We start from the raw sequence: 14,962 nt of genomic DNA, 5'->3' as shown, positions 1-14,962 counted from the left end.
ATTGAAATAAACATGTCTCTCCATGTGTTATGTGCATGTAGGACTATGGCCAATTTTTTTATATTATTTTCACCAATATTCATTTCTTTGTGGCTTCTGAGCATTGTGGTATTAATGTTACATATTCTCAAACGCCATAACTTTTTTCTAAGAGGTTACAGATAAGAGATTAATTAGGTTTTTAAAGAGTTTTGATCCCTAATAGTCTAATTATTTTGAGTTGTAAGCTTTGGATTTGGGTGCTAGTCTGTTTTCTAGATTTTGGGTAGGCATGATTAAATATGTATGTTGGGATTATTTATTACTATATTATGCTTATTCATGCCATTTCTTCTATGCATATTAAATTTATGTATGTTTCTTTTTCCCGTGATAATTTTTGTGGTCGAGAAAAGAAAGAGATAGAATAGGGCAAGAACTAACCAACAAGATGTGTATGTTGATATACATGTACTCTCTATCTTATAAGAATGGACTCTCATATTGTGGCTCTATAGCTAAAGATGATGAGTGAATATTCTTAGGATGTCCTTTGCAATTTCATTAACAACCACAATGCTAATATTAGATAGCACTGAGAAGGTGTGGAAGATGACCTATTAGGAGGTATTATTAGTTCTGCCTAGACTAATGTTTTTAGTTGAATGCATTGACATTAATTTGCCTCAAGAATATTGCAATGTAAAATATTTCCTATCATTTCTTATGCTTGTTTGATATTTTATTTTAATTTTCAATTTAATAATGAATATTCATTTTTTTAATTGGCTCATTAGATTTTTGAATGGGTTTTTATTAATTTTTTCAATCAGAAATTCAAAATTTACACATGTAAAGCTTTTTAATAAGTCTTTTTGGAAACTTGTTGTCAATGTTATTATTTTACAAAAAAATCTAGAAACTTCTCCTAACTAGAAACTTCTAAATGACATTTAGAATAGATGTTTCTTTTCATACAATCCACATAATCTTTTCTCTAATCTATACTACCATGCATGTGCAGGAAATAGTGCCCAACTGAAGAGGTAATTTTTTTTTATGTTATGAGTGGGCATTAATATTTTTGGCAAATTCTATTTTAGGAGATTTTTTTTAATACAATTTTCATGGATGGTTTTACAAGCATTGTTTTGCAGGTATTGTAAAATTATTGTAGATTTTTTTAGAGCTCTTTTATGTGTTCTTCTAATCATTTTAACTAAAATTTGTATCATTTTTTGTTGTTAGCATCCCTATTTTTTCAATTTTTGTTTGAATTTGTTCATGCCCAATAAAGTTTCTTTTTGGTTCAATGTTCAAAGATTTAATATGTAGATGGAATTCACTTTGGCTCTTGAGATGCACATATGAATAAAGTGACAAACTTACAACAAATAGTTATCAAGCTCATACTTCAGATCTGAGATTTTTGTTAACCTGCAAGTAAGACATCAAAATTTATTGAATGTTTTTACATCCCTATTTGGTTAACCACATAATCAACAAATCCATAAAAATTTGTAAAAGCTTCATCCTTTTATAGATTAATATTCAAAATCTTTAGCATCAAAAAATCCTAAATTTTATGAATTTTCTCATTTTCTCTCCATTTTATATGCATATTCATCTATGAAAGAACATGAAAACACCTATTCACAAAAAAATAAGGTGCTAAAAGGGTGGCTTGAGGATGTCACTCCACTACAATTTAAGGCAAAGCTTGAGAATGGATTCTCAGTACTAGAATTCTGAAGCTTCAGAAGTTAGGCTTGTAGAGGTTCATGAATGAAGGTTTTGTCTTGAAATTATCATGCTTCATATGAATTTATTAATTTTCTATGCTTCATATAAACTTATTATTTAAATTAATTTTTGATTGAAGTTTTCTTTTTCACGATTTGCTTGATTTTCTAGTTGTTTATGGGTGCACTATTTCTTCTATGATTTACCATTTATGTACATTCTATCTAACTTGTGAAACTTACTAGGATTTCTAATTGTTTAAGTTTTAAATAGATCTATTAATTTTTTTGATGTTCTAAAATTTATTCATGTATAATTATTATTTTTAAGTGGGCATATCCTTAAAATATAAAAAATTTCATTCTAAAAAGCTATAAAAAAAAGATGTCTTTATTCTAAATATTTGATCAACAATTATGTATAGTTTAATTTAAGCTTTTAAGAATTCTAAATTTCTAAAAAATAATTTCTTAATATTTTGTATGAAATTTATTACTATTAATCTATAAATAATTGGTGTTTTAGTTTTCTTGTTATGTGAAAAATACATAAATTTACTAGCAAACAAAAACATAATGTATTTAAAATAAAATAATAATTATAGACATGGATATTATAGTTTACATATTATTTAATTATATATACTTTAAATTAAAACTTTAAATAAATGATATAATTATGTTATTTTCTTAAGTTTATTTCTATATATAGTAAATATAGTTATATAACTATTGGCATTACAACTATCAGTTACAATTGAATCTTCTTCATTGTAATAAAAGTAATATTGATTTCTAAATTAGTTATAAGTTTGTTTTCACATATAGTTAGTTTAACTTATAAATTGATTATAAGTTTGGCTTTTCATAATACCATTAGAGGACTTCATCCATTATCGTATGCATTCATTTTTATCCTATTCATAATGATAAATATGCAAGTCACACACACACACACACACACACACACACACACACACACACACACACACACATATACATATATCTACATATGTATATACATTTACATATATGTATATACATATACTTACACACACACACACACACACACACACACACACACACACACACACACACACACACACACACACACACACACACAAACAAATACACTTAATGTCTTTGATTCAAAAAAATAGGTTTTATAGGGATCTTGAAACCCAAAAGTTTTTACAAAAAAGTGGACAACATAATACTAAATAAAGCCCAGACCCAATAATTCTACCTACATGAGGCCATAACAAAAAATAGGCCAATAGCCAAAAAGAAAAAGCCAATAGACCCAATAGAAAAAAGGACAAAATATAAAATAAAACCCTTACTACTTAGTCTGCCTATCAAGTTCCTGCATCATTTCAACTACTTCATAAGCCCTCTAGATCTCCATGGTCTCATGCTCTTGGTTTAGATCATTAGAATGTTCCACTAGGCCCTTGGTCTCATTCATTTCTCCCTTGGTTAGCTTGGATTCATCGTTTAACCTTTCATCCTTTTCCCCACCAATGCCTACAAATTTTAGCAACTCATCCGGGCTATTGGTGTTCTCATTGAGTTTGTTCAGAGTGGCAATCACCTAGTTGGAAAGATTTTGGTTTCAAATCTCCATCCTTTGCACCATTTTCTTGACCTTAGAAAGACTGTCCTCCTAGTCCGCTATAATACCCTGGTCACTACTCTTCATTTGGCCTTCTGTTTGGCCCTTTTTATCCTTAAGCTCTTCAATCTCATGGAACAACCATTTAATTAAGTGGAATTTTTCTATCATACTATTTTTGGCATTATTAAGCAAGTTGAGCCCTAGCTCCCTTGCATGGTCTAAGATAACAACCAAAACCAAGTCAATGAGGTCCTCAAAATGAACTTTTCCCTCCTTGACTTCGAGGATCTAAGGATTCATTGTCTCTCTAAAAATCCCCATCTTCACAGTTTTAGTATTGAAGTTCCTTCAGGACCTGCTCCTTTCTTTTGTTACCTCCTCACCACTGTCTTCCAGCAAGATCTCCTTTTTCATCCCCTAGGGTGAAGGGAGGGAAGGGGGGGCCAGGGTTCTCAGGGGTCTCATCACATCTCCTTTCCAGAGGCATATCCTCCTAATCTTTCCTCTTCTTGGGATTACTAGGTAGGATTAAATCATCCTCCCCCTTCTTCTCATCTTCCAACTCCATATCCTCCTCATTGTCATTGTACTCTTGCTCCCCTTGTGCCATAGGCTTGGGCATTAAGCCTCTAGGGCTCTACCTGCTTGAAACATTACTAGTGGAGGGTGAAAATTTTTACCCCCCTTTGGCTTCTTACCCATCGAGGGGATATTATCTTCTTCCTCTGAACTGAGGCTTTGGATTTCCTCTGAGTCAGACAAAAAATTTGAGATCCTAGTGTCCTTTGAAGCAACCCCAGAGTGGCCTGAGGATTTGCCCCTAGTTTGGGTCTTGAGATATTTGTAACCTATAATGTTCCTTCTCAATGATGTAAAAAAATAGAAAGGAAAAGAAATTTTAATTTCATGTCAAAAATGGTTGAGCAAAATGAAATGGTTTGTTCTGACTCTGTTGAATCTAGTGTCCAGAGAAATGAATTTGATGACTGCCCTTAAAACATACCTCCATAGATTTTTTATTGAACCCATTTTGTAGTAGGTCTCAACCTTCACTAACCTCCTCCTCTCTTCCTCATCCTTTATGAAATCTTTCACTACATTTTCCAACATCTTCTTGTCCCTAAAAAAATTTATCCCCTCCTCAAGGATCTCCATGACTAGGGCAATGGTTTCCATGCTCACTTGGTGTGAAACCCCATCAATTTTGACCCATCCATCTTTCCAGGAGTTCACCATGATTTTGGTAACCTCCTTATCATGACCATGGAGTTTTTCAATGTACCATATAATTTTGCCCTTCTCCAATTTGTTCCAGACCTTATGTTATGCCCAAAATACAGGGCAAAAACACACCAACAATTTTTTAATTTATTTTTTAATAATTAAGTTCACCAAGTTTGATAAGTTTTAAAATAGTTAAGATAACAACATGTTCCCCTAATAGTGTATTGACATTTTCATTTAAGTTTATAATCTATGAGTAAGAATAGATTGTCCAATTTGACTTTCATCATTTAATCGATTAACTAACTTAACCAATCCAATTTCAATATTAAAAGATTTATCAGATTGTTACTTTTATATACTTTTAAAATAATATACTCACAAAACAAAAGTGCACCGAACTCCTAGCAAACATAATTTTCAACTACTTTAAAAAAAAAATTGTTAACATTAATCATTAAAACTTTCAATTAAGAAAAATATCATTTAACTCCTAGAATGAATTGATTTGAATGACCTTTTAAAAGACATAAATCTAATTTTTTGAAACGTTGATTAAAAGAACTTACTAACTGTAGTAATGTCATATGATTAAATAAACTTTATTTAAACCTTATTCAAATAACAATTTTGTTTCAATTCTATCATATATATATATATATATATATATATATATATATATATATATATATATATATATATATATATATATATATATATATATATATATATATATATATATATATATATATATATATATATATCAAATAGAATAATTCCTAATAATAGCATTAAAGCTAAAATAAAATAAAATAAACAACTAAATAGCAATCCTCCAAACAGACTACTTAATTTAATTTACGACGAACATACTACTTAACATTACATTAAAACTTTTAACTTTAAGCTTAATATAATTAAGTAAACAAATTTCAACTTTATTTTGAAATAATTACATTATCTAACATCTATCATATTTTAACACAAATATTGTCTACATTAAGCATTCTAATTCAAGCTTCATTGTCTATCGAACACTCTGAGTTTAATCTAATAGTCTTATTATTTTAAAATTAAATAAATTACCAATCATAACTTAAACCTACGTATTAAACAATTTATAAATTTAACTAATCTGGATACCACTATTAATCTCAAAATAATTTAAAACAAAATAACACAATCTTTCGATTTAAAACACAATATAACCACTTGACAAAATAAATCTAAATTATTATTATTATTATCTTTTTAAATGGACTAAATAGAATAACTAACTCATTTTTGACAACATATTAAACCAATACTGATGTTAACTTTTCCAAATAAAATCTAATCATAAGACCACATTAACTAAAATATACCAAGACATAGTAACAATATAAATGATCCCTCAAACTAATATTCTAACACCATCCAAATTATACTAAACTTAAATCTATACTTTCAAATTAAAACTAATTGATCTCCTATAACTAAATTATAACCAATAACTTAAACTAACACTTTATTTACTACTAATCTTAAATTAATAAAAGAAAACTAACTAAATTTAAAACTTTATATATGTAAGCATACTAACCTATTAACTAACATTAATAATATATAAAGCAACTAAACTAAACTACTTTTAAATTAAAACTTTTTTCACAAAATAACATACAACTAAACTAAATAACATATATAACAATTAAACTAACAAACAAACATGCTAACCTATACTCTAACTTATCCTAAATCTAACTTAGAAATCCTAACCACCCTAGCCACTTGGCCCCTCCCACCCTTCTTCCTAGGCCCTGCACATTCCCAAGCCACCTACTCATTACAAAATTAGAGAGGTACGCTAGCTGCAAGGAGGGTGAATTAAATGAGGATTTTCTTTGACAAACTTGGTCAACATCAAAACAATACTCAACATAAAGTCCTTATACTATGTCATGTCACTGACATGGTAGGCTCTTGACTTTCCCCACACAGTCCAAGATGAAGGTAATGCAACCCAAAGAGAGGAGCACATCAAGAGGAGACAAGGAGGGATAAAGGAATTAAGGTGGAAGCAAAAAGGTAAATTTTACATTATACACAAACTTGCAACTTGCTCCACTAAAATATTTTCCAATCCCAATTTCCTGACTTGACTATCATCATAGTCAAATAGACCTGCCCCTAGGAACATGCAAGGGTGGGGTAATAAATGGTAAAGTTTAGTGTTGAGTCAAAGGTAGAGTGATAAGAGTGTCATGCATATTTATTATTATTTTGTCTCCTTTTTTTTTTGATATATATACAATTTTTCTCTTTTATTATTTCTTGTGCAATTAATATATTCTTTAAAAGGTAAATCAAGGATAATAAGAGTATCCAAAAGAAATATACTCTATCAAAAAAAAAGTCTAAATTTCCCAATAGATATTCCAGCATCCTGTAGGTGGATATTTTTTTGAATTTTTTTTTTGGGGAAAGCTCTAAATAGCCAAAGTTACAAGGTTTTAGTTTTCAACTTTCCAATGATAATATTTAAATCAAATCTCAACAATTCTAAGGACAACTTGAGAGGTAAGAGGCATGTACCTCAACTCATATACAAAACTAGTGATTTTTTGACAAGTCTAAACACAATTAATCGCATCCAAAGTAGGTTATCCAAACACTAAGATTTTGATTTAATTTTCACTTATTCTCTTATCAAACATTCACACAAAATATACTTAAAATCGATCATTCCATCCTTTCTTCATATCACCGAATTAATATTGATCTTATGATTAAAATTTCAAAACATAAGAATGCCTAAGGAAGAGTGAACATCATCACATCTGATTTTAAACAGCATATGCAAAACTGAAGAAAAATTTATAAAACTCATATCCAAGAACATTACTCAATCCCTTTTTTTTTTTCTATTAATGAACTTGGTTCAAGGCTCCATCGAGAAAGAACCAATAAGAAAACCCCACATCCTTTCCAATACATCAAAATTTAAAAACATTTTTACATTATGGTATAATTCAATGAATTCTCTTCTAGGTCCTTCACAAAAGATCCTTTACAATATCTTCAATGCATCAAAGGAATCATGGAGTAAATGAGAATTGACCCAGAGGTAAAACAACATAATAAGAAGAACAATTCAAGAAAGCATCCCCATCCCGATTTTGCACAATAGGTTCAACATTGAACCAAACTACAGGGGAGGTGGATTTTTCCAATAGGAGACATCGATCACCATACCATAACATAGCCCTTTCGGGGCCAAAACTCAACTTCCATTCTTCTACAAATGCCCTTTCGAGGCCAATACAACAAGGATTTTGATTCCTTCTCTTCTTCAAGAATTCAAAATTTCAAAACATGGTATGTGATGACAAGTAGGGGCCCATAACACCCTACCCTCTTTCCCTTTTCTCACCATGAGAAGAGATTCTACACTATTGAGGTCCAACTAAGGTCCTTCCCCCATACATGGCCACTTCTTCCCTATCCAAGGGTGAGTAATGCCAAAACAACCCACAAGGATCCCTTCAAAATTCAAGCAAAACATGAAGGAAAAGCATTCAAGAAAACATGTTTCAATCCCTTCCAACCATACCCAACTTACATACAAGCATATCAATGAAAAAAACAATAGCAAAAGCATGAACCAAGCATGAACAACATGAAAAAAAGGGATGAATAACTCCTACCTCCACAATAAGGTTATGGTAACATGAACCAGTTTAAGATGAGCTCTTTCTTCCTTCCTTCAAACTTCCCCAAAACTTCTCTCTAAAACTAGAGATTGGGTAACCACCAAAACTTCTCAAAGATGCCTCTAAATATCATCCTGACTCAACTAGACATTAGGTGAACCTCAAGGTGGAGTCAAGGCTACCAACCCAAGAAGGAAGCAATCAATTTTCATACTCAAGCCAAAATGGTTTTTTTGAGTAACCATAAAAGTCAACCAAAGGGGCTCAGATGGTGGAAAATGTCCCCAACCCATACCCATACCCCTTAGGTACTTAGATTTAATGATTTTAGGCTTTTAGGATTAATTAGAGAGCTATCAAAAGCTAAGAATATTTCAGCATTTACTAACAACCTTCAAAATGTAGATAACTCGCTAATCTTAATTAGTAGTAATTAAACTCAAAACTAACTGATTAACAAAAAGTTAACTAACCAAATCTAGCTTAAATCTTTGGGTTACTCAGTTCCCTTTAACTATCATGCTGGAATGCATACACAATTCACAAGCGTCAAGTGACACTATAAAAAAACTATTACAAAGCATTAATATTTACTAAATATAGAATGATACATTCACCCAAACCATGAAACAAATAAAATACTAACAACGAGGTTTGCATCTTTCATCATATTTAACCCTGGTTTCCACAATTGATACATAGGGTTCAGTTTTGATTCTCCATTGATTTTTTTTGGCTAAAATATCCTACACACTCATTGCACACATTAGTAGCTCAAGAAAATCATATGCATATATATTAAAAACCTATCTGGATAGTTACATTAATCTTTCATAAAATCAACTATTTAATTCATTTCTACCCATATTTAATCATCCGAATAACATAACATAACTTATTCGTTAATTCATATTAAAGTACCAGAATAATCATCGTTAGGCATGCATATGCCTAATCATCATAACAACACCAAGTAAAGAATACAGAACTATCTGAAGCATAAAACTTTATCATCAAGATACCAAAATCAACACCCTTATCATTAGGTGAAAATGCCTCATAGCATCATTAGTGAAATTTCAATGTTTCAATAGTTGAGTTAATGTAGAAGTTCTCGAATCACTGAGTATTTAAAACATGGATGTATCAACTACTCTTAATTTCATTAGGACCTTCACAACATAAAACATTACTTCAGATTCATTCAAATATCCTAGAATACATTTAACAAGAGGGTCCTTACACCTTAGTTCTCTTTCTCCATTTTTCTACCCCCCCCCGACTAGCTCCTTCCTGCTCCTCTCACCAACCATCTCAATTTCCTATAAGAAAGCCCTACTCCAGTTCTCCACCCCTTTGCAATCTTCTACTTTCTGAGCTTTTCAATTCACATTGTCCTTTTTGCCTATAACATTTTTAATGGAAGGTGAAAATGAGACCCATAGAACGTACCAGAAGTACACGAAATGATGGTATCTCATTACCTTCCCATGATTCGCATAAAAACCTTGTTTTTCATGCTGTCTTGCATATCTTTTAGTTATTAACTCAAGATTACCTTCATACTCCCTTGGATTTGTTCCAGATTTAAAATGTCTTTCATGGTCACCAAAAAGTTATGTCCACTATGCCACATTGTTGCCATATTTTTGATTACTGCCTCATTCGTAAACTAGTCCGTAATAGAATTTTCCTCCCTATACACATAACTAACATGGACCCTTTTGAATTTTCCTAAATTAGATCAGATTTACTCCACCATGTTAGCAATGGTTCAAGAAGGACGAGAGCACCCTTTTAAAAATTTGATTATATTAAAAGAGTCTCCCTCCAATCAAAGATTTTCAATTCCAATAGCAAGAGCTAGCTTCACAGCATGGAGAGCCACACTGGCCTCCACGTAGTGATTCGTCTGAGTCCCTAAAGGATAGGGAAAGGCTACTTCACCAACCCCATGACAATTTCTAATTATTCCCCCACAGCCAATAGGGCCAAGGTTCCCTTTGGCCGTGCTATCGAAGTTGGCTTTATGCCATTCTTCAGGGGGAGAAAGCCACTTAGCCTCCTATCTTTTTGCCACCCTGCCCTTTTTCCTTTCCATACTTTTACCTCCTTCTTCAAGATTTCCCCACTTTCTAATAGCATAGTTTTCTCTCATAGCACTATTTATTTTATTTTCAAGAACAAAGGTAGGAGTTTCTCTTTCTTTGAAGATTTGATTATTTCTCTCTTTCCATATTCCCCAGCAAAAATGTGGAAGAGTCCAAGAGCTAATCATCTGTGTCTTCATGCCTTTGTGCAAACAATCCCATTGACTAAAGAAATCTAGAATGTTACAAATACACTCAATGTTAAAGCTATTTAAATTAAATAATAAATTAACATAGTATATAGTGTGTTACTAATTTTCTATCAATTTGTTCTATTTTTCTTATTAGTTAGAACTTGTGTTCTAACATGGCTCTTGTTAGATTTTAGACACTAGAAAATATAATTTATTTCTATGAAATATATTGGTAGAAAAATGACAAAAGGGATTTGACATTAGATTATATATAGAGCTAATGAGACATGCTAATCTATAGTGTAGATTTCTTTTTAATATTATTTTAATGAAATATCAATCCAATGATTTATATTAATTAACTATAAACTTGAATGCAAAAATGAAAAGCATTTGAAAATAGTTAAACAAGAATACCATGATATTGAAGCATTGAAGTCATTATTTCCAAAACATTTCTCTCTTTTCTATGTGGAGCGTAAATTATATAGTTCAAAATATATAGAGAAACAAAGATACTTGGTAATATAATCTTTAACCTTTTTCTTGGATTTCTAAGAAAATTATGTCAAGCAGGTTTCATGTGATTGCTCAATTGGAGAAATAATATGTATTTTCATTTGGATTTTCTACAATAGAAGTTCTCTTTGATAAATAGTCTAGTTTGAATATTAATGCCTGGAGAATAAAAATATAAATGCCAGTCATGATTACAAATTTATAGAGAATAGTGGGTGGAAAGGAAAAACCACTTACAAATGTAAGTAACTTGTTGGATTGGAATATTAGAGATGATAAGGACAAAGCTATTAATAGTATTTTTTATTTCAAACTATAAACTCCTTCACATAGAAATATATGGAGTATATATACCTATTTAGAATAATTTGAACAAATTATTTGCAGAAAAAAATGTGGAAGAAAATTTGCCTTTCTATATATTTAATGGTGTAGGTACGAAGTGGAAGATGGAATAAATATTTCCAACCATATACAAAATTCATGTTATCTCATTAGGCATCTAGTATAGATTAAGGTTTTAGTAGATCATATGATGCTAGAGCTACCCCATTAAAGAACTTTCCTTTAAAATAAAATAGTGTTAATTTTACACTAGTTAAATCACTTACCAAAATCTAAAGGATATGATTTAAGCTCTTGTAGAAGAAGATGAGAAGATTAAGGAAGATACAAAATAAACATTAAGGTAAAAATAAATGAAACAACACATGTTTCTTCTCAAAGGAAATGGGATACACAATAAACCATTGTAAAACATGGGGTCATGATCTTCTTAAAGGGAATCTCAAAAAGTGAATTAGATGTATGCAATTTTTCTTGGATTGAGTTCAAGGATACATCAAATCATGAAATAATCATTAATCCATTAATGTTTCTCATTATTTTTTAATCATAATTTTGTCCTCATATTCTTCATTTTTGGAGGTTGGAGGCACTCGATGATGGATGATTTTTGACCATCTATAGCTATCTTTTGGCTTTGAGATGGTTATTTGTATTTTTACTTTTCATCCACGCTTTATTTATCCTTCTTTATTATTATTGACAATTTTTACAAGCATCTTAAAAGTCATACACTAAGGCTTGATTCTTGGCTAAAAGTGTTAAATAGTCAAAAGTTGACTTATTTTTCCAAGCTTAATTTCTTCCTTAGTGTGTGATGTTTAAGGGTGGTCCAATTCTTAAGAATACATGAATTGTGAAAGTCATGATTTGGAGACATGTTTGGGATTTGGAGAAGAGACTGACTATAAATGATTGTCGAGGGAGTTCACAAAATTGTGATTATTAATTATCATCCTTCCATGAGTAAAGAGACTATTTGAAGGATTATTTCTTCCAAGCATAATTTAGTGTCTATATCTTAGAGTTAGGGACTATGAGATCAAGGATTTTGCTTATGAGTACACCTTTATAAGGATCATGAAGCAACTAATGATGTTTCTACTTAATTAAGGATTTGACTTTGTAAGAGAATATCTTCTCAAATATGTATTCATTTAGGTGATCATTATTTTTTTCTTGTGTAAGATTTAAAGAGGATATTGGCATTATACATTTGTGCACAATTACAACTGTCTTGTGATAACTCTTACCACTTAATAAGTACCTTAATTTAATTATATGTTTAATTTTTAAGATATGAAATACACTGAATTTTCCTCTCATATGTGGTATTGGAGAAATCATGTAAATGAGTTTGAGAACAATGGAAACATAATGTCCCACTTAGCACAAACATGATAAATGATTATAGAATCATTTTATTTCAAGCAATATACATATTTGGCCCATGGTAATTATTAGAAAAATGAATATTGATTGAAAAGTAATTAGAATCAATAATTAATGATGTCTAATAATGAGAACCAGTCCAACCATATACAGTATAAAATAGTCTTAAATAGACTTCAAATGATTATATCAATATAAATTATGTAAGTCTTCTTTAAAAAATTAAAAAATGGGGGGATATTTACAAGGTCAAACTCCGTAATCAATGCCCACAAAATTAAAATGAAATACAGCGAAGCCTCATTCAGGAGAAACCATCTCAATCGTATTTTAATAACCCTCTACCTATTACAATATAGTTAATTTATTGTATGACTTTGAAGAATGAAAGGAGCTGGCTTTTTCCTTATCGCATTGTTTTCTAGAAAGCTTTAAAGAAACAATTTATGGAAGAAAATCCAGGTCTAGCGTATTAAGACCAGGAGGCTCCCCTATAATCTATTTCTCAGTCAAATGCTTTACCAAGTCTACGACGCCATAAATCTTAACTGAGCCCCCTATTTGACACAGTCTCGTTGATTCTTCCCGTAAAAGCTTCACCGGCTTCTCTGCAACACTATTTATATTACCTGCACATGATCGACGCCTCCGAAAATCAACTCTTTCAAAGGACTACCAAATCCCATAACCATTTTCTGTCAGCAAATATTCTGTTTTGGACGATGGATAGAGAAGAGGAAGAATTGCATTTCCTGGACGCCTTTGGAATTGTGGGAGAGGCGTGGAAAATCATGCGACGAGAGAGAAAACTCTTGGGAGCCATCGCCCTGACATTATTGCTTCCTCTCTCCTTTCTAATCCATGGGCACACTTTATATTCAGCCCCACTCCTCAAAAACATAATGAAGAGCAATGTATCGTTTGGCATACAGCCGGGCAGCTCTGCCACAGAAAGCGTCCGCCACGGCTCTCACACACAGATTGCGGAGTTTGTTCTATTCACGACGGTGTATGGAGCCCTAGTTTTTGCATTCTCGTTGTTGTCCAGGTCAGCAGTGGTGTACACGGTGGCATCCATTTACGCGGGGAAAGAATTCTCTTACACAAAGGTCATGAGAATCGTACCCAAAGTGTGGAAGCGCCTCGCTGTCACTTTTCTCTGGTTTTTCCTTGTTATGTTTCTATACAATATGGCCCTAGTGGGCTCCTTGCTCTTCTGGTTGTTGATATACGGAGTGATTGGGCTGAAAGAGGGGACCCTGTTCGTTGGGGTCGTTGTTATTGTCATCGTTGCTCTGTTCTTCCACGTGTACATCATCATGGTGTGGGAAATTGCCAGCGTGGTGTGTGTTGTGGAGGATAGGCAGGGATTGGACGCCTTGAAGAAGAGCAAACGCCTTATGAGAGGAAAGAGAGATACGGCGTTGACACTTTATGTTTTGTATGCGCTGCTTATGGGCGTTATTGGTGGTGTTCAGGGCTTTTCATTGCATGGAAAGGGAGAGAAGGGGATGAGCGTGGGAGTTGTTGTGGTAGTGGTCGTGTTGCAGTGTGTTGTTAATCTCGTATGGCTGCTCACTCACGCCGTTCTTTACTTTGTCTGCAAATCTTGTCACCAGGAGGACATCGATAAGGCGGCTTTGTCCAATCATTTGGAGATGTATAATGGAGGTTATATGATTCTCCGGGATGCCTCTATTCAGCTGCAGATGTTTGGCCCATAGTGATTGTTAGGAAAAGGAATATTGTCCAAATTATTTCTAGTTCAGTCTTAAAAAGAAAGAAATGTAGGCAATAAGAGTATTTCAGACTGAAGAATGCTCTAAAAGTTGATATTATCTTGCGAGGAAATGGATTGAATGAAATGAGTAAGATTCTATGCAAGATGGTTTATTGATTTTGTTTAGCTAGATTAGCTTTGAAGTGACTTTGTTATGGGTTCATATTGTTAGGTGTGACTTTCTTGGCATTAGAAGAGGAAGAGTAAAGAATATCAAACCTATATTGATAGCAAAAGTGTTAGCACTAAAATAAAATAAGAAAAGGAAATAGACCCTTAAAAAATGTATTAAGTATTTGAATTTTACTAAAATTAATTTGACATTTATTATTTAGTGAGAAATAAATGTCATGGTTACCTTTATAGATATAGATTAGTGCTATAACA

General features: G+C 31.9%; 1 protein-coding gene across 1 annotated transcript; it reads left to right on the top strand.

Annotated features, from left to right (window-relative positions):
* Positions 1-13,241: 13,241 nt before the first annotated feature.
* Positions 13,242-14,519, top strand: LOC149531805 (uncharacterized). Its single transcript, XM_089808400.1, has 2 exons — positions 13,242-13,257; positions 13,366-14,519. The coding sequence occupies exons 1-2, from the start codon at positions 13,242-13,244 to the stop codon at positions 14,517-14,519; spliced, it is 1,170 nt and encodes a 389-aa protein (XP_089664526.1).
* The last annotated feature ends 443 nt before the right edge of the window (positions 14,520-14,962 follow it).

The sequence above is a fragment of the Cupressus sempervirens genome, chromosome 11 (assembly GCF_028749045.1).
Source record: "Cupressus sempervirens isolate cs-2001-9-10 chromosome 11, ASM2874904v1, whole genome shotgun sequence".
In the NCBI taxonomy this organism is placed as follows: Eukaryota; Viridiplantae; Streptophyta; class Pinopsida; order Cupressales; family Cupressaceae; genus Cupressus; species Cupressus sempervirens.
This window is presented reverse-complemented; position numbering and strand designations above follow the sequence as displayed.